A 25,171-nucleotide genomic window follows, 5' to 3' on the forward strand; every position below is an offset into this window, starting at 1 on the left:
TCTACAGGAAAGCTATGGAATAGTGAGTACACATAGAACATTGCTTGACAGCATACTGATCTTCTAAAACAAGAGAAAAAATGTGTATTACATTATGTAATTAACAGTTCTTATCTGGCAACAACATAGTCCTTAGAAGACTACAAACAAAAAGCACTTAACAAAAGGCACAGATGCACATAAAGTAAAAATATGAGAAAAGAAACAATTTCACCAGATTTCATACAGTCCTATTCTGTAGTAGCTTAATAAAAATAAAATAAAATAAGAAATGATATGCCAAACAAATGCTTGCTGTTGAATATATAATGAAAACGGGTTAATCAAATTCCAATTCCAATTTTGCCTGAGTAAGGAGAGCAGGCTTGGGTCCATACTCCCTTGATGAAAGCCCTATAAAAATAAATAATATCCATTACAGCTACTGCTGAAAACTGCAGGAAATATATTCAGAACTTCTTAAAACATAACAAGAATAGATCATTCATTATCAAAAGCAGAAAGAGAAAACAACTAAAAATTAATTATTCTGTATACACAGAACTTTGAAACTTAGAGAGAAAACAGCAACAAGCCTTATACCTTCTCTCTCATAGAATATATACTTGTTCATCTATTAATGGACATTGTGCATTTTGCACTTATTTTAACAGGAGAAGGAAATGATTCCAAAAGGAATAAACAATTTTCATATCAAAAGTTCAATTATACTGATGTGGTTATCTTTTATTTGTTGTGAAGAAGGAAAACTAGTGCATCACTTGTCAAGTGCCACCCTTATAGGTCTAATTGCAGTGCAGGCTGACGCACGTACATAAATATGCCAACAGCTGAGCATGACTGCAAAATAACTACACATCTTTGGTCAAAATGTTACAAAAATATTTTAAGAAACAAGATCTGCAGCTTGGGGCTTAATCTTTCTAATAGTACTTCTGTAATGAAAAGATAAAACTCACTTCACATTTGAGATACTAAAAATATCGTCACCGCATGTTTCCAGTAATTCTCATTTGGGCACTGTAACCACTGATCCTCTGTCAGTGAAACTCTCCACTCACCCCAAGAGCAGACAATTTACCTACATAACTGCATGCCTGCTCAGACCAGAACAGCACTTTTTGCCTTTCAAGGAGAGTTGCACATTCCAGTGAAAGGTGTGGATGAGGAGCATTTGCATCTCTACCTGCGGCAGCAGCACAAGATGCCTGGGATATCACAGCAGATGATCACAGACCTCACAAAAGTCAGAATCCAAACCATAACAAACAGGAATACAGCAGGTTGTTGTGCGCGATCGCAGAGGCCAAATGAATCCATAGCTATAGAGTAGGCTGAGGAGAAAGAAGAGAGGCTGACTGCCAGCTGGGATGTCTTGTGACAAAACTTTGAGCCGTGAAGGAAGTTAGTTGGGAGACTGTAGTACAGAAGGGCTGTGAAATTGTTTTTTGACTCCTAAGCAATTAGTATGGCATCCTGACGTATAGCTGCTCAATTAAAGAGGTTCACTGTGCAGAACAATGTAGTTTGAGTTATGTAATTAATATTATTAGCTTTAAATAAAAGGAGATTATAAAAATTAATGGAAGGCTATTATAGGATTGCTATTCTGTTACTATTTTTATTTACTAAGGATAGCTGCATTGGCCAATGTTACATCTACTTTTTGTTTGTTTTCATATGTCCCCAGGCAAAATAAATAAATAAATAAATAAGTATCTTGCTTGGAAGAACTGCAGAACAATTCAGTGTGGATGGCATATAGCAACTGCAGGCTTAAAATTCACAAGGTTGTACTGTAAAGTCTTGCAGCTTCTTGCAGTGTGTTGACAAAACTAAATGCAACTGTTTGATTTCTAGGTGTGAATGTTTCACCGGAGGAAAAATCTGTCAGATAAAGATCCTCACCATCATTTGAACACTCGAACTGGACTTCCTTTTCTGAATTGACCAGTCAGAGAGAAAGGAAAAGAAGAAAATGTGACTGGTTGGATTTAAAGTATCAATGCATGGCGTACAGTATATTTCTTTCTTTTTTTTAATAGGAAAAGACAGCTTAAGCTGTAGGAAAGAGTAGAAAAGCGCTATGGAGAATACAGTACCTCAATAAAATAAATGACAAAAATAAGACTTCCCCAGATGTAAATTTACTCCCTTTGCTCCACATGACCATGCAGGCAAACAGTAGCTACAAAATGTGCTGAAAACCAAAGTATCAACTTAGGCAAAATTTTGGCAACAATTGTTTGTAGTATTATAATAAAAATTGAGATAGAATAATACCACTGTAGACCTGTAGGAGGAATGATATTTAAAAAAGAAAAGCTGTTCAGCTGAAGTACATAAAATTTATATATTCCACAATGACACATATTAAGGATTTTCCACGGACATGACAGAAAAGTACTGAATGTGTGCTTCTCCAGATAAGTAAGATATCTACTTGTCAGTGAGAAGCACTGAAATCATGGTGCATTCACTTCATTTTCAGTCAGTCAAGCTTATTTTATAGGAAAAGTGTGAGTATTTGAGAGAATAGGATCAAATATACTGTGAATCATTATTTAAGTATACAATGTTTTGTTCAGGGAAAAAGTTAATAATAATAAATTAAAATTCAGGTCAAAGATACACTCCTGAGAAAATACATCGAGAACAGAAGAATTTCTTTTGCATCATACAGTGAAAGCCTCAGGCACTTATTTTAGTCTTCAAGATTTCTCCAAGAAAAAGAAATAAAATATTTTTCTCTGCTGAATGTTTTTTTTTTTCTGTCTGTTTTTCAAAGTATTTTTCCAGAATTTGTGAAGCATCTCTCCTCCTGCAGGATCTGGTGACATGAGAAAGGAGCTCTACATTGTGTATGAAAGCTGCCAAAATGTTCCCTTCTTAGCAAGATCTGTTCATCAAGATGAGCTGATTTGTTGAGACAGTAAACCCCTCCAGTTCTGCCAAATATAGCAAGTACATCTGGCAGAAAACACCTCATATGGAGCCAAGAATACCAGTAAACCTTTGGTCTTCCACAGAATCTAATGAAAAGTCAAGGGGAAACATGGAGACAAGAAAGCTACCGGTAAGCTCTTAAACCTTGAAAACAAACGTGCCCACCACTGAACCATCAATTATATTTACAAGCTAGTTATTAGCATTGAGTCACACAATCATCCTTCACTGAAATATCAAAAAAAGTATTTTCTCCAGCAGCTTTCTATTTCCCACTTATTAAAATCCTTGTTTTTCAAATATTTCTTTTATTTCATTGCTTAATTTTCATCTACTAACTTTAATAATTTCAACATTACATAATGAAAATAAATAACAATATTCAATTCCAAGAACCAGCAGAAGTTACAATTAAGCGATGACTAAGCATACATATTTTAAAGCGTGCATTTAACCTACCTTAACTCCATCTGGCTTTTTCAGTAAACTCTTGGCTGCTGTAAAACGAGACAAGTAATTTCAGTGTCAGATGGTTACTATGGAGGTCAATCAGCTGTTGTAGCAAATCCCCATTTGCCTCCCAGCTGCACATACATTTTCAGTTTTTATTTTCTCCTTTTGTTGTTCTGAGTGTGGGAAATAAATGCTGAAAATAACTAAACTACTAATACTTCAGATTATCATACATTTCTTATTCCACTGATTATTAACTGCTGGTTAACTGTACTTACAAAATTGTACCTATAAAATGAGAAACCCAACTGTTAGGAACTTTCCTGGGTGGCATACAGGAAAACAGTTGCATCTGGTATCAATTTGAGAGTGCCACAAAAATACCCAATATCACATCAACAGAATACTTTAAGAGCATAGAGAGGTACATTACTGGCTATTTCATTCAATGAAAAGTAAACTGGATTTTTTAAAAAAGCACCTCTGGCTTTGATTCACTGGGAATTTTCTACCATAAAGCATCAGTTCCTCATGTGATAGTCTGAGAAGTCACACATATGAAAGAACAACCTGTTAGTGGCAGGAACTGATGACAAACCATGATTTTATTCAAAGGTTTGTCAAGCTTTAAATTCTATCACTTCAAGTGGTGGCAAGAATCTGGCCATTTTATTCCAGAGAGAGCTAATGTGCAAGAAATGACACCACAGTTTAGAACCTGCAAGCATTTACAGCAGAAAAGCATGATTAAAGAGCTACCAAATTATACTATTCACAATAATGCTCTATGACTCTCTGCCAAAGATTTGTAAGATAAGCCTGGCATCTTTTGTTTTTTACTGTTGTTTATGAGCCAATTTTCCTATCAGAAGGTACATCAAAGCTTATGGTGAAACTGCTCTTCTCATACAGTTTCACTCAGAAGTAGGAGCCTTTTTGGAAAAGAAAAGCTCCAGTTAGCAATCCAGCATATCCAAAAGGAGGCAGAGCTGGCATGAGCTTCAATCATTATTGGTATCCTTCTCTTAAAAACAAAACAAAACCAAACCCAAACTGAACAAACAGAACAAATGATTGGATCTTGCTAGACTGAGGCTATTCAAATGAGCTGAGGATTTTGAAGTTAATGAGTTATCCGGCTTAAAGCTGAAGTTTGTGTACTTGTGGCTCATACACTTGTTATATCTGCATCCAGTGCACATTTAGCTCTGTGCAGAGAATGGAAAATGAAAAATCACCTACGACACTGTAAAGAAATAACTGCTGTCCATTACTGTGTTATTTAAATTAAAAAAAAATAAAAAAATAAAAAAATAAAGCCTGGAAAATGACATCAGGCAAATGCATTGTGTTAGCTATGGATATCAGCTATTAGACTGATGTTCTCTCATAAGGCCCATGATTTTCAATTAAAATTAACAAATATTAAATTTGCCAGCATTATGCTGGCATTATGCCACAGACACAGTGCATGGTTGTATTTACAGAAACATTCATATTTTTTAAAAAAGTATCTTACAGGATTTGGAGGGGACAGGGTACACCCGTCTGTAATGTGTATGCTTATAGGACTTGATACAACATGGCCATATATTTTATATCACAGCAAACATTCCAGGCACTGCAGAAATTCATTTAGGAGAAGCAAAGGGAAGGAGCTATTTCTTGAACTTCAGGTTAAAAAAAAAAACAGAAATTCTTTGCTTTCAAAGTCTGTTTTCTACCATTAGAGCTTATAAAAATGTGAGAAAACATATATTAACGATTACAGGCTGCTGCTCATAACAAACTAGGTCCTTGGGCTACAGCAGTGCAATTTATCTTTTCATTACATTCTGAGTTCTTTCAATGCTAAACCAACATTACAGGTTATATTAAAAAAAAAAAAAAAAAAAGCCAGTAAAATGTAGGCACTAAAAGCAGTAACTACAAGTATTGTGTTAATGGCATTGCCAGCATGTCCTTTGAAATGTGCCCAGTAAGCAGTATGGATTATTATGCAGTATTTTGTGTTATAGGACATATTTCATATTCAACTTCCTTTGCAATTGCTGTTTTTGTCTTGGAATGTGTATATACATATATATAAATATTTTAATGCATCTAAGCACAGATACTGCATACAAATCAAGTATTTAAAGAATTTGCAGTAGCAAAGCAATTAGCATATTCTAAATTAAGCCCACAATGAAAAATTTCTTGCAACTAGAAGAACTAGCTATAAATAAAACCTACAGCAGTGCTAGTAAGCCAGAAAGCAGACTACAGAGAAATGGCACTGTGACAACATGAAGAAATTAAAGTGATTTACAGCAAATGGCAATTTTGAAGAGAAAAAAGATGTTCCTTTCACGTGCTGAGGGTCTTACCTCACAAGAAATATACATTCCACATAAAAGGAAGAAAGAAAAAGGAAAATAAAACACTTTTATAACCACATTGTTATGGACAAAGGACGTTCAAACGCATGCTTTGCGATGAATTACAATGAATAAACAACTTGAAAATAAAAATACATTAAGGGCTCATTACGATATAAAACAGAGAGAATGGGTGAAAAAAAAAAAATACCAAGGAAAAAAAAAAGCCAAAATCCTGTTTGCTTTTCATGCCAAAATCATATTTTAAAATGACTTCAGATTCTTTTCCTTTATGAAAGTTGAAATTGACTCTTACATACATAGACAAAGTTATGAAAAGTGATGAGAAATGACATATTTACTTGGCATTTACTTGGCAAGAATAATTAATTCCTACAAAATAGGAAGCCTACAACATTAACTTGAAAAATAGGAAGCCTATAACATTAACTTGAAAATAAAATGATACTGGCAATTCATTAAGCCATAGCCTTGTAAAACTTACTTGAAAGTAATCTTCTGTTCTGTGTTACACGTCTATATTAAATACTGCAGGCTAGGAAGGGGTGTGTATCTCATGTGCTATGCAAACTGAACAAACTGCTTCTGCATTTATCATTATTTAATTTATTGTGAACGATTCTGTGCTTATTATTATTCAAAGTATGCCTAAAGCATTATCATGTTTTTGTATATAAATTAATTTCTGTTCCACAGTTGCATTACAGGGTAAGAAGACTGTAATACTACTGACTTTTGAATTTGGCTTTTTTTTTTTTAAACTACGCACTTAAGATCTCAAATGGTAAAATGAAAAATTCAGCAGAGTATCTTAGTTCCAGCTGTAGTGCTGTTGAGGACAATTCTAAGTCTATTAGTAGTAAACATATTTTATCTTTGTCTATTAAAATTTATGCTGAGTAAAGATCTAAATCTTCGGGTACCCTCAACTACAGAATTATTTTATATAGAAGAAACATTTATTGCTTTATTAAATGAAGCAATGGAAAAGAAGGGAAAGAAGGACTAACTTTATTACATTATTAATTTATTACTTCTTAGAAAAGCAGTAAGGAAGGAACGTGTGTGTATTTCTGCTTTTGTTTTAGAGCTAGATGCAATAAAATCTTTGAATGAGATTTGAAATACATACTTACTCATACGGAACTACATGCATTATTTTTTATTTTCCTCCACCAAAATAAAACGGGAAAATTCTGTCTTTCAAAACATAACATTAAAAATACAAAGAGACACATTCTACTTAAAAATTACACCACTGATGCCTGCTAAAATTTATTCTATTTAGTTCAAATAGTTTAAATTCTCCCATTTCTGCAAAGAAAAAACCTAAAGACATATCACCTTTATATATTCTTGCAAAACAAAGATTTTTATGTGCTAAGAAATCCTAATTATATTTTAGTCATTATTACAGACATCAAAACATAAAGACCACATGAACCTGGAGCTCAGTTAACGTACCTGAGAAATTTCTGGTAGCCAGCATAGTTGTCAAAATGGCCCCCTGTGTAGACATACATTTTTTCAAATTAGTAACAAACTTCTTTGAACTACTGAATGATAACACAACGGGAAAAGAGAAGTACACGCGTGGTAAATCACACAAACTGCTTAATTACATAAACTATTTAACCCTGAAAGAATGGATTGGCTATGCATTACCTGTCATTAACTGTAATTCAATCTTAATTGCACAGCTACTAGCAATCCTGGAAATCTGTTATCAACTGTAAGTTTGCAATGCACAGGCCACAACTACTTAGAGACACAGTAACCAGAAGCATTATATATAGTTGAATATGAAACAGACTTCACTCATTTGTTTGGATTATTCTTTCCGTAGGTAGAGCAGTTGATTTGTAATGTACTAATCGGAAAACTTCACAATTTGCAAAGTTATCCTGTCCATGCAGGAGAAAACAAATGATAACCAAAAAGAACAATCTTAGGGATCTTCCCTAAGATTTTCCCTAAGATTTTCCCATTTTTAATGTGCATGCAGGAAGATGATTGTTGTTATTTTGAATCCAACAAAATCATGCAGTACACATTTTAAAATTTCTTTCTTAAAACACTCTTATGTAGTAGGTTAGAAAAGTGATTAGATTTGGAAAAAACATGTATCAGTTCCAGCATTACATAGTTTCTAATGTTCAGTATCACAGCTCACATGAAAATATAATGTTCTATTCTCTTCTGTTAAAAATCAAAATCCTCAAGCTCAATAGCTGCTCATCCATCCAACAGTTCTTACTACATTAGCATTCAAGAAAAATTCCCCCGAGGATCATTTATTTCATAGATGGACTAACAGCCAAATTATATTTTTCATGCCATCTTTCCAAAACTATATACTCGTCCTTGCAGTTGTTTTCATTCTTACCTTTAGTTTTCTTCTTGCGTTGAATTTCTTCAAGCAATCTACAGTCTCCTGTCTGTGCATCATAGAGGCAACAGTAGAACGTTGCTGAAGAAATTAAGGAAAGAATGACTTTAAATGCATCCAAACAGACATACTGCTTTTCATTTACACTACAACATATGTGTATGTTGACCTATACAATCCAATACTTAAGTTTCCAATTTCTACCCTGTGTAACTCTTTTCTGCAAGCTTCTACGCATAAAAGAAATTTCCAAACCAACAAAAAACAAGGTCTCCTTTTACCTAGCATTTGTCAGTTGTAAAGTTCTCTTGAAATAAGTTTTTCCCCATTTCTTTAGTAAGGACTAAGAAAAACACAGAATCCTAAGAGTTTGGGCTACAAAGTATAAACATAATATACTAAATATGAAAATCTTTGAAAATATGTTTTAGAACAGGAAGACAGATTTTCTTTAACATTAGTGACACTAGGTAAGGCACAGAAGCAGGAAATATTTCAGAGGAAATTCAGCAGCACTTGCATTTTCCATGTAACCCAACTTAATTTGCATTATATAAAGGCCAGACAGTGCAGCCGATGAAAACAAATAGAGCTGAGAAACAGATCTATACATCTCACTGTGACTTTCAAAGCATCAGCCCAGATCATCTGTAAAGCCAAAACCTAGACTGCACTGAGAACTGGAAAGTAGTCCTGAATCCAGTAACACAAAGGTAGTTTCTGCTAGCAGTAATCTAACTCAACAAGTCCATTAATTTCCTGCTTTTCAATTTCATCATCATAGTTATAAGAAAAAAGATGTAAAACATTGTGCAACTGAAAATTACTTTCTTGTACATTTTTTCTTTTCTTTGAGAGCTTAAAATCATGCTCTAATTATAGCAGTGAAATTCTGCACCATGAATCCAAGGAAAAGAAGTTTGCATCTGCAAAATTTCTTCTCACAGGCTGACATACCTGTATAATTACAATTTTACACACTACTACTTTAATAACTGCAACAGAACACCACAAAAAAGAACAAAAATTACCCTCCGAACTCTTTCAGGAGATACCAAAGTATACCGTAAAGTGATTTGTCTTTCAAATTATTTTGACAAATATGTGGAAGTTACTTACACAGATCCATGGATGCTTTAGTGCTTCTGAAGCTGTGATACGTTTTGCAGGGTTGATGGTAAGCATTTTATTGATAAGGTCTTTTGCTTCAGGAGTCACTGTATCCCACTCTGGAGAGGGAAACTTAAAAAAAAAAAGAAAAGTGTGTGTGTATTATCTTGCACGAGCACTATACAATTTTATATAAAGACATTAATTGATAGCAGGTTTGTGATATTAACAGCTAGTTTTAAATTAAATACATTTTTCCACAATCAAAAAAGATTGAATTAGCCAGATTTATATGCAGTGTTTTTCTACATCACTGTTTTGTTTTTTGCAATTTGGTTCAGATGCAGAACATTTATGGACTTGCAATATTATGACAACAATTGATATTCATAGGATAAAATATCATCAGCAGACATAAAGGAGATTCCAGTCAGCTGTGAGGAATATGATCATAAAGCATCTCAAACAGCCCTAATCTCACTTTGTATTAAGACAAAAATATTAATCATTATTATTCAAACTCTTAGTTTGCTTCCTTTCAATGTCAATATTAATACCGATTGTACAGTTATGGTATAGAAATGAAAGTAAAGAATTTAACGCCTCTTTGCTCAGCAAAATATTTGCACGTGCACTCAAAGTACTTGCTCAACTGCAAATGGAATGAAAAAATCTTAAACTGTTAAAAAAAAATCTTAAACATCTTAAACTGTTGCTGTGAACAGAACACCTTGATCACATCATTTTCCAATAATAAAAATGTTTATTCTTGGATTAGAAGAATTTAATATAATCTAAATGCAGTACATCACAGTTTGCATTAAGTACCTCTAATACAGCTTCACAGTTTAGTCTCTGTACTTACTAATTTCTTAGCCTCTCAGCTGAAACTGTAACTCCCACTGTAATTCTATTTGTTACTGTATTACTTGTTCAACTGGAAGGACCACAGCATAAAATAGATGGCCATAGCCATCAATTCTATAGAATTGGATTCAAATAAGAACTTCAAAATTAGAAGGTACAGTATCTTCAACATTCACAAATGGCTTAAAGATGAGAATCAATGCTCCTCTGTTTTTCTATCTGCTTAATTTAATATAAACGAATGGATGATGTTGCAAAATTCACAATGCCACAAATGTTTGGGTACTACTTATCAACAGGCACAATGCTCACTTTCAATACACTTTCGATTAATAAAACTATTCTTTTTGAGAAGGCCTATAGCTGCCTGTGTTTACGAAAGTGGGCAATATAAAAGTATTCGAGTATGTTTAGACAATTTAAGAATTATTAAAAACAATTTAGAATAAGTGACTGGCTAAAGTGATAACCACAAGGAGTTAAGAAACATCTATTGGAAGTACAGAGGTATCAACAGGTCAGGATAACAAACTTGCACAATTCATACAATTTATACAAGGACCAGAAAATGAAAGCTTGGAGTTGTAGGGAATTGAATTTATTTTTGCAGAGATGTATCCATCTTTATAAAGCTCATGTTACTAAAGTGACATTTACTACTCTGAATGATTCATGACAGTCAATTAAAAAAAAAAAAAAGATTACAATATAAATCCAACTTTTCACTCTGGGAGATTTCTACATAGAGGTACAATTATAAATAATTCAGAAGATAGAGCATGGCACATACATCATAAGCACCAGCCTTTATCTGCTGGTAAAGTCTGTGCTGGTCTTCATCCCAGAAAGGAGGATAACCCACCAGGAGGATATACAGAATGACACCTGCAGAAATCACAGTAGCAATTAAGTAATTGCAAGACAAAAACAAACAAACAAACAAACAAAAACACCCAAAAAACAAAGAAATTCATTTTGTACCTGATAACCATGTGAAACTATGGCTCAAAAGAAGGATCCCAACTACTGAAAAACACTTCCTATCCTATAGGGTTCATAGGACAACCTCCTACAGGGTGTGAGCAAGAATGTGCATCTGACACAAAATTAGATTTGTTAAACTGAGAATATTGAGCTAGCTGGAGAAATAGATTTGTACTTTTCAAAGATCATGAAAGTTCTATGAAAATAACATGTCTGGTGTTGTCACGTTATCTGTACTGCTGTCTATAATACTACAACTAATGTCAGGCAAAGAAAACTTGGGCAACTCAATTTATATTTCTATAAATATACGGTTGATAGGAAATAAAGAAGTTCACCTGCTAGTTTTACAGGGATGATTCATTATGACTAAAGAAAAATGCTTTCCTAAATACAACCAAATAAGTGTGGGCAGAAGTACAAGAAAGAAACTCATCGTTTGTTCTCACATAGGTAGCAATCCCTTTGCTAGGACCATAAATTACACTGTTTGAAGAACTGGGTGATAAAGTAATTGCTCTCTACTCAACAAAAACATTAGTCTCAGACTTCAAAACTGCAGTTCCAACATTTTGATTTTTTCTAAAAGTTAATATTGAATTTTAACTAATATCTATTTTCTGGTGTGGAATATAAGGTATTCCGGTATCCTTCCCTTAACATACTTTACAGTTGACTGAACACTGTCTTTCAGAATAATTCCTTACCACATGCCCACATATCCACAGGTTTTCCATATGGATCTTTCCGTAAGACTTCTGGAGAAAGGTATCCTGGAGTGCCAGCAAAGCCTGTCACAAGGCAAGGAAAGTACTCTCAAAAACTGTATGTGCTCCGCAAAACGCAAGTCATTTTCATGTTATCCAAGAACACACAGGATCTTCACAAACTATCCAGCAATAACTACTTCATTTTAAACTTTTCGTTCTATGGCAAACTGCCCAAAAGTAACAATAACATAAATAAAAATGCAGACCTGTCCCATTCCCTTTTTGCCACCATCTCTACATGTCTCAACAAGCCAGCTGGTTACCCATCTATCCTAACACTGCAGATTCAACAGTTGTGACAGGGGTGACAGTGGAAGATTTCCAGAAAGATTTCCAGATAGCTGAAAAAATTTCACTCATGACCTGTCCATTACCATAAGCTATAGAAAGACAATCAGGAGTAAGGTACAAATATATCTGCTCAGGTTCAAAGTAAAAAAAAAAGTCAGTGGAGCAGGGAAAACATGGGAAAACACAGAGTGATCCCCTTGGAGATATCAACTGAAAGACAGCAAATGCATTCTACGTTTGCCCAAACCTATGAATACTGTTTCCGAGGTTTGTTTTTGTTTGTTTGTTGTTTTTAATCCCTACCATAATCTAGTCTATTTTAAACTAGCGCCAAGTTATACAAATTATTTTTGTAAAGATGACTCACTCGGGACTTCTGAGTCCATCTTCTCTCAGCTGTGAAGACTATTTTCACACATAAAGTACTACTTCTGGTGACATTTATGGGGAACTGATTAACAAAACACAGGGGCACTTCAGCAACACTACTGAAGCTATAAGGAACATTTTAAAAGCCCTACTCAAAGCTACATGAGGGTTAGTTTCTGAGAAAACAACATATAATACTAAATTTAGAAAAGCTGACATATGGAGCAATTTCTCATTTACAAGAAAAACAGAGTAGAAATACTGTTCTAATTTCCTTTCATAGAAGGAGAAACTCAAATCAACCAGGGCCTGACAGTGGCAAAGTAAATGCTCAGAAACGCTCATGATTAGAATTCTTGAGAGCACAACTGGCTATTGCTTTGCATAAAGACAGACAACTTAGGCTTCAGTCTTCTTACAGCCTTTGCTGTTCATATTCCACACAACTACTTCTAAGATTGTTTCAATGAAACACTCACTTCATTGAAGTGATGCAGCCTGTAGAACCCCTTACAAAAGTTCACAAAAAGCATCTCCAAAGTCATATACCCTGTACAATTTGGATGTTCTTTCTTTATTCTTCAGCAGCACTATGATCTTCAATTAGGAGAAATAAAAAACGTAGGTTTAAATGTAGTCATTTCTCAGAATACTGTAATAGGTAAAAGCTTCATGATCCATAATGGTCTGTAGTGTTTCAGTTAGTATACATGCTCTTATAAGTATTTTTCTCTAAAATTGTATGCTTAGAAATCCTTGGAAGGTGAGATTTTGAAAAACCACCTGTTATTTCTGAAAGACCAAATGTATACCACAAGATTTGTGCTAAACAGAGGATAAGCAATGAAACTTATGAAAGATGGTGATAAGGTGTGAAGTAGACAGCTACAGAAGAAGGAAGCCTCTGCCCTGCAGCTGGCAATCATTTTAGGGTGGGAAGAGGAAATGAACAAACACATTGTGTACTCTACTCAGAATGTACCTAAATAGTTTAATGAAAAACAGGCTTGCATTTTTCAGTATCCTAATATGAGAACCATGAATTATGAAGTACTGTCGTACACAGGAAACACAGTTTAAGCTCCTTTGAGAAGCTAATGAATTCATGCTCTAATTATCTTTAAATAGAGTGGTTTCATAATTTTTCCTGGAAGTAGAGCTTTACATTAATATTTTGGTCCATCTTAAATGTAAAGTTGTATTGATGTTCAACCTTACCACAGCTCCACAAACATTATCATACATCAATTGGAACTAAACTTTACAGTGAAGATATAACAACTAGCTAACTTTGTCTTTTGATGAGGTTACAGAAGAGTCTACGCTATCAGAAATAACAACTCAGAAATAAGTCATAACAAATATCAGTGTACTTTTCAGAGAACTATTGCTAACAGTAGTAATCAACTTAGCCACAAAAAAAAAAAAAAAGGACTTTCAAACCTGGAAATTGTGGCTCTATATAATTTAGTAAAGGCTTATCACTACGTACTACTATTATCACATGATATTAAATACATATGCAGAGGCCCAAGAAAAATGCTGCACTGTGTCTTGTTCAATGGCGCATACACACATGAGATGGCATGTTCCTCAACCCAAATAGCTTACAGTCTCAAAAACCTCTGCAAAGATAACATACATACTTCATAAGTGGTAAGAATGTCTCGAGTCAAACCTGCACTGGAGGATAAGTATAATCCCATAAATTAAATTAACAAAAAGAGATGTATCTTAAAAACAGAGAAACGGATTATTGCATTAAGACCTGCCCTATGCTTTCATCATCCCCTTTCTAGACTTATGGCGTCAGCGGCACTCATACAAGCGTTCCAAAATAAAGTGGTGGAATAAATTATGCCAGTTCAAACAGTTAAAGCTGTACATCTTTGCTAACATAACTCTTTTTGACTCAAGAATAAACGTTCAAATGAGTAGCCTGGTGAGAAGATATGAAAAATGAGGCCGCAAGGGGTAAGAACAAGCCTCTGAGAGCAAATATAGGGCAGCAGCCTTCACTTCCTGCACAGCCAGATCTAAAAGAGTAACTGTATACAGTCTGAGTTTAATGCAGCTACTACTAAAAAAAATCAGTGGAGCTACTCAAATGAACAATGTGTTGCATATTTTAGTCCTAGCTTCAGGGCTAGCTGAAGACAAGATGCAGCTGGGACTAAATCCAGCTACCAGTGAGTCAACTACAGCCCCTAGACAGACTTGAGTGAGACTCGCCTGTTACAGTGAGCAAGTGGAGCCTGCCAGACACTTTCCCAGCACACTTAGCACCTGCTAGCAGGATGGGGTGTTTCCACTAAACAGATGAGCAGTTTCTACAAACAGTCATGAAACAGGTTTGCTTTATAAATATGTGAACTGTGAAAGCATCCCCATAGTATCCAAGCTTTAAGCAAAGTATCATGCCACAGGTTTACATGTACACAAAAACAAAAAAACAAAACAAAAGAAAAGAAAAGAAAAGAAAAGAAAAGAAAAGAAAAGAAAAGAAAAGAAAAGAAAAGAAAAGAAAAGAAAAGAAAAGAAAAGAAAAGAAAAGAAAAGAAAAGAAAAGAAAAGAAAAGAAAAGAAAAGAAAAGAAACTCTGATGCTGAGCTATAATTAGAATCAGACCATGCTATGAGTCACTAAGTGGTGCAGAATCCACTGGAAAGCAGAAAGAACACTGGAAGGAAGACAAAGTTCAGGACATCAGAGTGTTTTTGCCTTGTTAAAGCAATCATAAGAAGATTAAGGAAGGCACTCAGAACATTACTGAAAGCTTTTGCATTTCTATAGCAGTACAGAACTCACTTATTTTATCAAATATTACAATTTTTACACTATTTTCTATCACTATTCTTCCAGCTTCTCTGTTGACTGTATATGTTATTATGAATCCATTCACCTCACTCTCTACCAAGCTCAGCATAAAGATCTCATGATGCTAAGTCTGAAACAATCACTTCAGATTCTCCAACTGACCAATAAATAAAGTGCAAGATTTTACAGGGAGCTGCAATCTCATGTGCATTATCTGCACCCATATAGACGGAACATCTAGAGAAAATAGTCCTGAAGCTCATGCTGCTCATTTTTTCTTGAAAGGCTTCCTGTTTTCCAGATGTTTTCATCATTTTAACAAATTATTTGTATTTTGTTTTCTCTCTATTCAACTCTTTTTACACTAGTCTATTCATTAATGTGCAAGACCAATCTCCTCTCTCTTTTGTGGATTACTGAAATCCATTTATATAAAGGCTGGGATTTAAAACAGCAGGCTAGCTTATAAAGCTACCAACATATGTCCAATGGTACTGCCTGCGCATGTGGATGCATCCTAGATTTCAAACTCTCAATCTCTCAACACACCATTTGCACAAAAATCCTTTGTGCTTTTATTCTAAGCTTTGAAAGCAAGCTTGCAATTGCTTTGTTCAATTTTAAGTTGCACTTTCTAGCTGCTGTAAATGAGAATATGTAGCTGCCACGATTATTTTATTGTGTGTTTTTTTCTTTCTTAGAAAAAGACTTTGTGCTTGCACTTCCCATCTGTTGAAACAGTGGTATTTGAGACTGAGGAGCTGTATTTGGACATTTCCTGTATTTAAAATGACCAACTGAATTTACCTACACTTTTTCCTTGGGCATCTGTGAACTGTAACAGATGATCTATAATAAGCTTTTTTTTAATTATTATTATCATTAACAAAAAAAGGAAATACTTTAGTGGGACTAGAGAGAACTGTGTAATACTGAACTCACTACCCCCATCCTTTTTTCAGATCCTGAAGCAGAGCTTTGTACATTCCAAGTATTGACTTTGAAGATCTAGTTTAAACAGAGTTGCCATCTCCAGGAGAAAAGAAACTCTCCAATCCCAGCTTTTCATGAACTAAGCTGAGGCACAGACAGTGCACTCTTTTGCTGGTGATATACACACACAGCTTGTTTACACATTCCAATACATCTTCGTCACCTTTGCCATCAAGGAAGTACTCTCTCAATTCCTCTCAGATCAAGATTGTATTTTCAAAAGTATCACAGTAGCAGAGAGACTCTAGTTTAAGCTTCAAAAGATACTTGTAAGTTATGGACAGATAACCTTTCCTAGACACTCTAAACCATTCTCTCATTTCTTGGATTTAAGGTGTCCATGGTCTCCCATATGAGATGCTTCTATATTAGCAGTTGAACATTACTTATAAGCTAGATTATTTTGAACTAAATGGGTCAAATAAAGTTTTGTGAACAGCTTTACTAGCAGGTTTGAAGGGGCAGTCACCTCTAGGACAGCAACATAAGCAGCTGAGACATAACTTGGACTGTTACAGTGAGATGTGGATTACTGTCTAAAGTAAAATTTTCAGGTATTTCCAATGAACAAACAGCTGTTCAGATAAAGTGTTTTGACTTCTGGATGTAGGAATGGAATGTTCCAATGTTTCTGGAATGGAATTGGAATTAACAAGATAAATATTTAACTAATAGCTCTTTTCGGGGGGGTCTTCTTACTTCATCAGGGGTTTCTGATAGTCTCTGCATGCTCAGCAGATAGGTGAAGTAATTTATAGTCACAGAGATTAGATAGATGGAGTAATTTATAAGTACAAAGACAGCATCTTCTATCTGTCCACCTATCTAGAATACCTCTGAGCCTTGAGTCAAAGATAAGCTAGACATCCCACTCCTAAACAGTGTGACAAGGATATCAATAGGCTCATTATATTGAAAGACTACTAATTTTTGTTGCAGGATGGACAAGACCTGAGTGACAGAGAATTTAGGAGAAGTTAAATAATTAGCAATATATATGTTTATATTTATGTTTAGCCAGTATCCATATGTTTAGTTAAGTGTAGGGAACCTGAAGTACTCAGCAAGATAAGCATTGGACAGTAGAGCATAAAAGATGTAACACTCTCTCTCAGGTGCACTCCTGCTTGCAGGATGCTCACCATTCCAATTGTGAGTAAAATCTGCTTTTATCAGAGATACCATCCTGATAAATTATTTGGATATTTCCAACGTGGGCAGCTGTACTCAACAGTATTAGCCCACAGCCTTATTCTTCAGTTACATGAGTAGTAAGTAAACAGAAATCAGCCACCTCCTTCCCAGCCTCTGTGCTTATATTTCCTTTCCACAGATACAAAAGTGAAAGCCAGAAAGAAGGAGTTGTGTGAACCTAGTTTCTAATCAAAGTTACAGGCAGACAAAAGGCAGGGCATACCAGAAGTTAGTAAATCTAAGTTTCAGAGTCAAGGAACGTCAAAGACATTCTGTGCCTACAGAAAAGACTCCTGCCAATTCATTTTATGCAGCAGTTTGGGAAGATGATTTAGCTTTGCCAGTGAAGAAAAGGTTATGAGGCTGAGCCTATTCTTGCCTAATCAACCTCTTTTATATGGAAATTTATCCACGGGTCATTCTTGAAGCTTTTTCTCTTCTCTCTCTCTCCTGTTTTGTTGTTGTTTTTAATAAATAAAGACTGCTGCCAAGCTATCTTTAATTCAGTGAGAATCACAGATAACATTCTTCCTAGAGAAAAAGATCTAAAGTTTACTGTGGTGTAGAGCTTGAACTATGAACAAAATATCCTTATAAGCTACATACCGAGTCATTACACAGCTACATGTTTTACACTAGAGTGAGAAGCTAGCAAGTTTGGGAGGCTTAGTGCCAACACTAAATAAATAATTAAAAAACCCCCCCATACTTACCAAACCAAGCCTGTTGTTCCCCTTGGACTTCTATAGCCAAACCAAAGTCTGCCAGTTTTACTGCTGCTCCCTTGGATTTGCTAGCTAAAAGTAAGTTTTCAGGCTTTATTTGGAAAGAGAAAAAAAAATTGAGATTAAAAAATAAGTAAACATAATTTAGACAGCTTTTTCCCCTTTTTTGTTGTTTTTGTTTTGTTAAGGTGGTCTGGAAAAGAAGAAATACTTTAGAGAAGTGGAAAAGAAAGAAAAAACACCATGCATTTTCTCTATAAAAGTTAAAACTGTACTTTCCACTCTTAATTTGGAAGAATCACTAGGTCTGTAAGCTACCATCATGATCCCATATGACAGCAAGACTGAAAAGTGCAAATCTTCTGGAGAAGTACATAAGCTAGAACTGCCACACGGCATTGTGATTACTGTTTGTTTCATAGGACAATTCAGAGAGCCCTAAGAACTCACTGCATGGAAGAAGCCGCTGAAAAGCCCCGAAGCCCACATACCCTTTGATTCGCAGTCTGTCCTGCCATTTCTAACCACAGACTGTATGTTTTGCATGGTAACAACAGCAGCAGCCATTTTCACATTCGTATTTAGAGGGCAGGTGTATTTGCAGCGCAAATCTGTCTACAATAAAACAGCACACCCACATTTCTGCTTGCCGAGAACCTACTGCAAATAACAATTTAAGTCTGGGAAAGTTCCCACTTTGCTTTTTTAGGGCATGCTGGACACATCTGAAATCAAAGGCTTCACTATACCTACACAGTTAAAAGTAAAGATTTGATAATAGCGGTGTCATTCTAAACTTCATGAAGTATCCTTTGAATGTCAGTTAGCAAGTACATAGAATGTTAATCATCCAAAGATAACTTCATTCTAGGAACCCTAAAATTTTTTTACCTTACAAAATACTGAAGAATTCAACAGAACATTTCAGAAAACTGACTAGTATTTTGTTTTCTTGACACTTCTTTTTTCTCTATATCTATTATTTTATTTTTTTTAATCAGCACTTCTGTAAGCAACGCCACAATGCTTGTCATTTAATCACACTAATTTAAACATATAGTCATGCATGTTCTTGCAGATTCTCTTGTCACAGTGAGAGAAGTTTACAGTAACTATTTTCCAAAGCAATGGATGATCCTTTGTGGTTATGATCTTTAGCAGTCCAAAAGCAGTGAAATGTCTCATTCTCTTGGTTGAAAGAGAACTACTGATCTACCAAGCCCTTATAAGTTGGAACATAAGGTTCCATTTGAAATAGTAGTTTTGTGTTCTTTGTTGTTCGTTATTTATTTATTCCACCACACACTTTTATCTGCAAAAGCGCTCTACAAGAAACACCACCATCATGGGTGAATATTTTTCAACAGAAGATGAAGCAGATTTACTCGTATGCCACAGACAACAAACAGCCTTTTGAGGAATGTTGTGTGGGACTATACCCCTCAACAACACACAGCTGTCACTTCTGGATGATGAGAGGCATACCAGAAAATTATCATGCATGAACTTGGAATGACTGCAAGAACTTGGAAAATGTTAACAGCCCTGTCTGGGCCATTCAGGACCCTGGATGCAATAATGTCACCCCCTGTTACTAGGACTGGCTGCAGTCAAGTATGCAGAACAGCAGTGCTAACTACTGAAATTACTTACAAATAAATTAACATGATTTATGCCTTATTTTTTTCAAAGGATTTTATTCAAAGAGATCAAGTACTATTTCTCTGTGTATTTTTCCTGGAATACAATTAGAGTTGAGCTGATATGGTACTGTTGCCATTTTTTAGAAACTTTAACTTCCATGGGGAAAGCGAGTGGGTAGTAATCACAGAGTTTAACAAAAGCAGCTAATTGCCAAGAACTGAAATTCCTTCATGGAAGTGCATTTTTACCACCTGCTAAAGCCAGACTTCCACTAGGAGGTCAGTTTATTCCAGACATAGGATCTACCACTACTCTGACTTACACAAGAGAAAGTAGCAACAAGCAATGCAGCAGTTGTGAGAGGCTGCAAATGCTCCACTCTTTTGCCACCATGTTCTACTTAAGGATGATTAAATGAAATCAATTGCTCAACTGTTTGAATCTCCTTTATCATTGCCCTCATCACACACCCCCACATGCAACATCAAGCAGTTTAAGGATCCATGCCAAGCCATAACCATCTTCTATGTATGTTGTTGCTCTGCTCACAGGTCTCTGCATCTTCTTTTCTGCACAGGGAGTTCTGCTGGGATTTTACCACAGTCTTTCATTTGACTCTTTTTTTTTTCATTTTGCCAGAAAGGAGCAAGTGAAGAAAGAATGCTCACTCTTTCATGAAGTTTTCACTTTCAGAAATGAAGCTGGGTACTGCAGTTTGGCAGGAACACTTTTTCCTCATAATGTTTCCAGTTCATTCTGTATTTGCCAGAATCAGAAATCTACACATTTTGCCACAGTGAACAGCTGGATTTAATGCATAACTGAAGAAATACATATTTCATGGAAGTGTATGAAGGGCTCTAGAAAGCATTCCTTACTGTAGCCTTGTAAACTGACTTTTAGGCTATAATCTACTTCTTTTATTCCTTTTAGTGCTAAAAGCATCAAATTATGTGTGCTGTGAGGACAGGAAACTGTTGGAGCTGCTGGACAAAATTACATTTTCTCATTTAAACTTGTTCCATGTTCCATGTTATCCTGCCAACCAAGAGCTAAAGCCTGGGTAAGGACCTGCCCATGTTGCACAACTGCAACCTGGGGAGATCCACAAGTGCAAAACAGATTGAAGATTTAGTGTCTCTTCAAAATTTATTATTCTCTAAGCTTTCAGAGCATAATGTTTTATGGTCACAGATGACACAGACCTTTCCAAATTCAAACAATAACTGTAACAGTTTAGAAGGATAGCAATATATAAGACAGCATTCTGAGTCCAAAATTGTTATTTATGATAACTACCAGAACTCTCCTATCCTGGGAGGAAATTCCTACTCCATGTAACTCATATGGGAAGAAAAATAAGTGACAGGTAAGCCACGCAAGCAAGAATTAGTGTGTTCCACTGCCTTAGCCCACATGCCATTTTTCTTCTGTAAAAAATCTTCTATTTCAGATGGTACGCTTCCACTTGCTTTCAAATTGAAATCTTCTTTTACTTGATATCTTGAAGCCCCAGTGTCCAAACCGAGATCTCCTCCTTTTCCACAAGGCTGGTTTCCTACTAGCTCTGAGAGACTTGTCACTGACTTTCCCAGTAAAAGAAAACAATCTTTAATGGTTTCTTTCTATGCCAATCTATTTTAAACGCAGGAAACAACACTCTCCAGCCATTTGAAAATGTACATAGCTAAGAAAGAGGTAACACTCAGTGCAGGAGTTTTCTTTCAAAGACTTCTACCCCAGTGCTAAGTAAATATTGATCAGGTAGGACCGTCACGGTGGAAATGCTGTAAAATTTCCAGCTTTCTAGAGAGGTTCTATAGCACACACATCTGGAGGAGAGACATTTCTGTGCCAGCAGTCTCACAGCAGCTGGCTTTTTCTCACTAACGTGTGTGAAATGCAAATTGACAGTGTCCACTTTATATTGATGAGAGACAGCTCTGGATGCCCCAAAAGCTCGGAAAGACTGTGTATTCAGTACATATGTCAAATGCTTGGAAAGTAACTACTGTTTTCCCTGGTACTGAGCAGAGGATGGTGGACTTGGATGTCCAAGTTCCCGGGGCTCAGCTAGGTATTAGCTTGTGACAGGCAAGCCACTGCGGATTTCCTCCAGCGAGCGCTAGAGGCTCAGCATAACAATGAAAGTAAAAAGGAAAAGGTTTAAATTTCCAGATCTCGCGGCTGTGAGTTAGTTCGCTGTTCTCCGCTGCCTCACGGCGCACGCCGCCGGGCAGAGGCTCCGGCTGGGGAGGGCTAGGCGGGGCAGCAGCACTCACCTTGAGGTCGCGATGGACTACGCCCATCTGATGGCAGTGGAGCACAGCCTCCAGGATCTGCTGAATGCAATGACTGCATGCAAACACCAGGGGCGCGTGTTAGTTAAAGCGTGCACCGGCCGCCCGCACGCCCGCAGCCAGGCGTCGGGGCGACGACGAGGGGCAAGCAGCGCGGGGCCGTGCGGGCCGGGCCGGGGGCGCCGCTCTCCCCCACCGTTCCGTTCCGCTCCGCTCGGCTCCGCGCGTACCGCCCCGCGCCGCCCGCCGCTCAGAGCACGACGGCCTCAGGCTCCGCCGCGGCGGCACAGGGCCGACCTCCGAGACGTGCCTCCCTTGGCTCGCTCTGCTTTCTTTGGACTTTTTAATTTCAGGTTTCCTGTTCAAAAGCAATGTTTTCGCAAAAGCGCGTGGATTTGGCCAATTCGGTGAGATCACAGCAAAGATTGGAGCTCGTCTGTACATTTTCCTGTTCATTTACTAAGGCCTTACAAATAGCAGCCGCTGAGATAGAAACCGTTGGAGGCCAGGTGTTTTAGGTAAATCATTAACTTATGTCTGTCCAATTTTGCCAGCAATTAGCATCACTTGCCTGAGGGTTCGTCATACTCTAAAGCAGCAGTGTGCGACCGGCTGTTCTGCCACTGCAACCCCGGGCTCAGCGCAGTGTCGTGTCAATCTGCAAGCTGACATACATCACAGCCAACGTTCACCTCCATGGGCGTGCACAGCGATACACGGACAGCCTCAATAAAGTACCAGACACGTTTGACAGCATAGGACAAATCCAGAGCCGTGGGAAGAGACAGGTTTTTGGCAACCATTCCCCCTTGTGCCATGATGTATATTAGGCCTGTAGACTTGCAAACTGGAAAGAGGCATCATGCATTATTTGTCGGTCTAGCTGTTTGGAGTGAGTAGGATAGGCAAGGTAACATCGCAGCCAACCCACCCCCTGCCCCTGCCCAGCAGAAAGAAACAAAACTCTTATCCATTTGATGGGCACCAGATACTGACCTTCAGGTCTCTGTGAACTATGCCATTTAGATGACAATGATTAACACTTTCTAGAATCTGCTGTATACAATGACTGCAAAGATACAAGGGCAGAATGGAAGGGAGAACATTTTAAAGGCACATAATCACATTAAATACAAAATAAAACTAAACTTAAAAAATTATAAAGAACGAAAACAGTTTTACATCTCCTGACAAATCTTGATTGTACACTGAACTGGAGCAAAACAATGCTAAAAACTGAGATGTTTCTAGCTCTAAAACATTAAAAAAAAAAAAAAAAAAAAAAAAAAAAAAGAAGAAGAAAAGAAAGCAAAAAAACCCCAAACCAAACCAAACAAACAAACAAGAAAACAACAGCAAAAACCAAAAAACAACAACTGCAAGAACAAAGTCAAAAGGACCAAACCAAAAAAGACACTTGACATGGAACATAAAACACCTGTTAGAATTACAGAATCATTAGATTGTATTTTCATTCAGCAGTATGGAAACTTTCTCCAGCTTCCAAAAACTGCTACTAGAAAAACAAACTAGAGGCAATAAATTATTTGGTGATATCTCTTATATTTGTTGAACATTTTCACAATGAAGTTAACATTACACAAGTGCTGAAGCAAGAATACGTTCAAAAAATGAAATGAAAAACAAAATGAAACAAAAAGTCAAAATTAAGGGAAAGCAAGGCATTTCTCATTGTGAATCTAATGGTTTCTTAAAAACTATTATCAGAATAAATAGCTAAGTCATTCTAAAAGGTGGCATGCATTTCCATTTTAAATTTTTTTTAATTGTCAAGCAATAGTTTAGTAAAGAGTCGCTCATGAAATGGAAATCCACATTAAAAATGGAGACAGGCATTTTGTTTTGGCTATTTAAACAAAAGAGCACCTATTTTTTCATGTCCAGGTTTGCAAGTTTTGGCCAGCGTACAATGCCAAAAAGCACAACTAATATATTCATCTTTTACAGCACTGCAACTTTTTAAGATGTTTTTCAGCACTACAAGAGCTCATAAATTTTGATTTTTTTAAGACATCCTTGTGGCAGAAGTCAGTGACTGTAAGAAATAAACTGTAGTAATGGGCCAGAGATTTGATTTGGTTCATCCAAAATGTTTTGGCCATGGAATTCAGAAGGAATGGTCATAAATCAGTAACTGGAGTCCAAACCTGAAAACCATTTCTTATGCAAATAGCTCACAACTTGCTGAACTAGATTGCTCATATGAGTAAAGACTACTTGCATGAGTAAGGGCTTGCAGGAGCAGACCAATATTAAAATCCTAGGATATGTATCTAAAAAGTCCATTAACTATTTCTAAGGCATACACACACTCACAGACATACAGGCACATATGCACTATATATATAAATATATATATACACACAAGTATATATATATATATAAATATATAAAAATGAAGATACAAAATTAATAGAAATTTCATTCATTTGATCAAGTTTTACTAAATATATAAATGCATATATATATATCTCCAATATATACATAAGCACAGCCCTTCCAATATGCAGTAACTCTAGAACAGAAAAAAAATCACTGCAGTTTTCACTTTCAAATCACAATTATCTTAAAACACACAATGGCACCATATAATGGTCTTTGGCATCAATATTATAAACTTTGCCTGAATCACAGCAGGCAAAAATCACCAAAATTTTCTTTAAACATAGCTCTTCTTCTTCCACCCAAGTAAACTACTAATCCTGTTTGCTCTTCTACTCTATGTTCTGCCATGTTTTGTTCTACATTTAAATGTTTACAATACTGATGTTTCTTACCATTTCCCCAGCTTCCTAATATTTTGCCTAACTTCTTGTTTGTTCCTTATTATTATTATTATTATTATTATTGACACTTAATGTTTTCCAGTTATCTACTAATTCCAATTATAAAGAAATCTAACTGTGCCTATTTAACT

At 36.1% G+C, this 25,171-nt stretch overlaps 1 protein-coding gene across 19 annotated transcripts in view; it reads right to left on the minus strand.

Moving 5' to 3' along the window:
• The window catches only part of CAMK2D (calcium/calmodulin dependent protein kinase II delta), a 162,871-nt gene that overhangs the window by 33,744 nt on the left and 103,956 nt on the right, over positions 1-25,171 (minus strand). For 3 of the 19 annotated variants that reach the window (XM_052681542.1, XM_052681533.1, XM_052681530.1), the window contains exons 6-14: positions 23,230-23,302; positions 18,278-18,380; positions 11,838-11,921; positions 10,937-11,031; positions 9,289-9,411; positions 8,167-8,250; positions 7,245-7,287; positions 3,406-3,443; positions 1,909-1,941 (exon numbers count right to left, since the gene is read on the minus strand). In XM_052681542.1, coding sequence (XP_052537502.1) covers positions 1,909-1,941; positions 3,406-3,443; positions 7,245-7,287; positions 8,167-8,250; positions 9,289-9,411; positions 10,937-11,031; positions 11,838-11,921; positions 18,278-18,380; positions 23,230-23,302 — 676 coding nt within the window. Of the gene's footprint in view, positions 1-1,908; positions 1,942-3,405; positions 3,444-7,244; positions 7,288-8,166; positions 8,251-9,288; positions 9,412-10,936; positions 11,032-11,837; positions 11,922-18,277; positions 18,381-22,215; positions 22,289-23,229; positions 23,303-25,171 lie in introns of all 19 variants that reach the window. The other 16 variants (XM_052681549.1, XM_052681541.1, XM_052681537.1 and 13 more) reach the window with 7 other exon arrangements.

The sequence above is a fragment of the Tympanuchus pallidicinctus genome, unplaced genomic scaffold (assembly GCF_026119805.1).
Source record: "Tympanuchus pallidicinctus isolate F22 unplaced genomic scaffold, pur_lepc_1.0 scaffold2, whole genome shotgun sequence".
Classification (NCBI taxonomy): domain Eukaryota; kingdom Metazoa; phylum Chordata; class Aves; order Galliformes; family Phasianidae; genus Tympanuchus; species Tympanuchus pallidicinctus.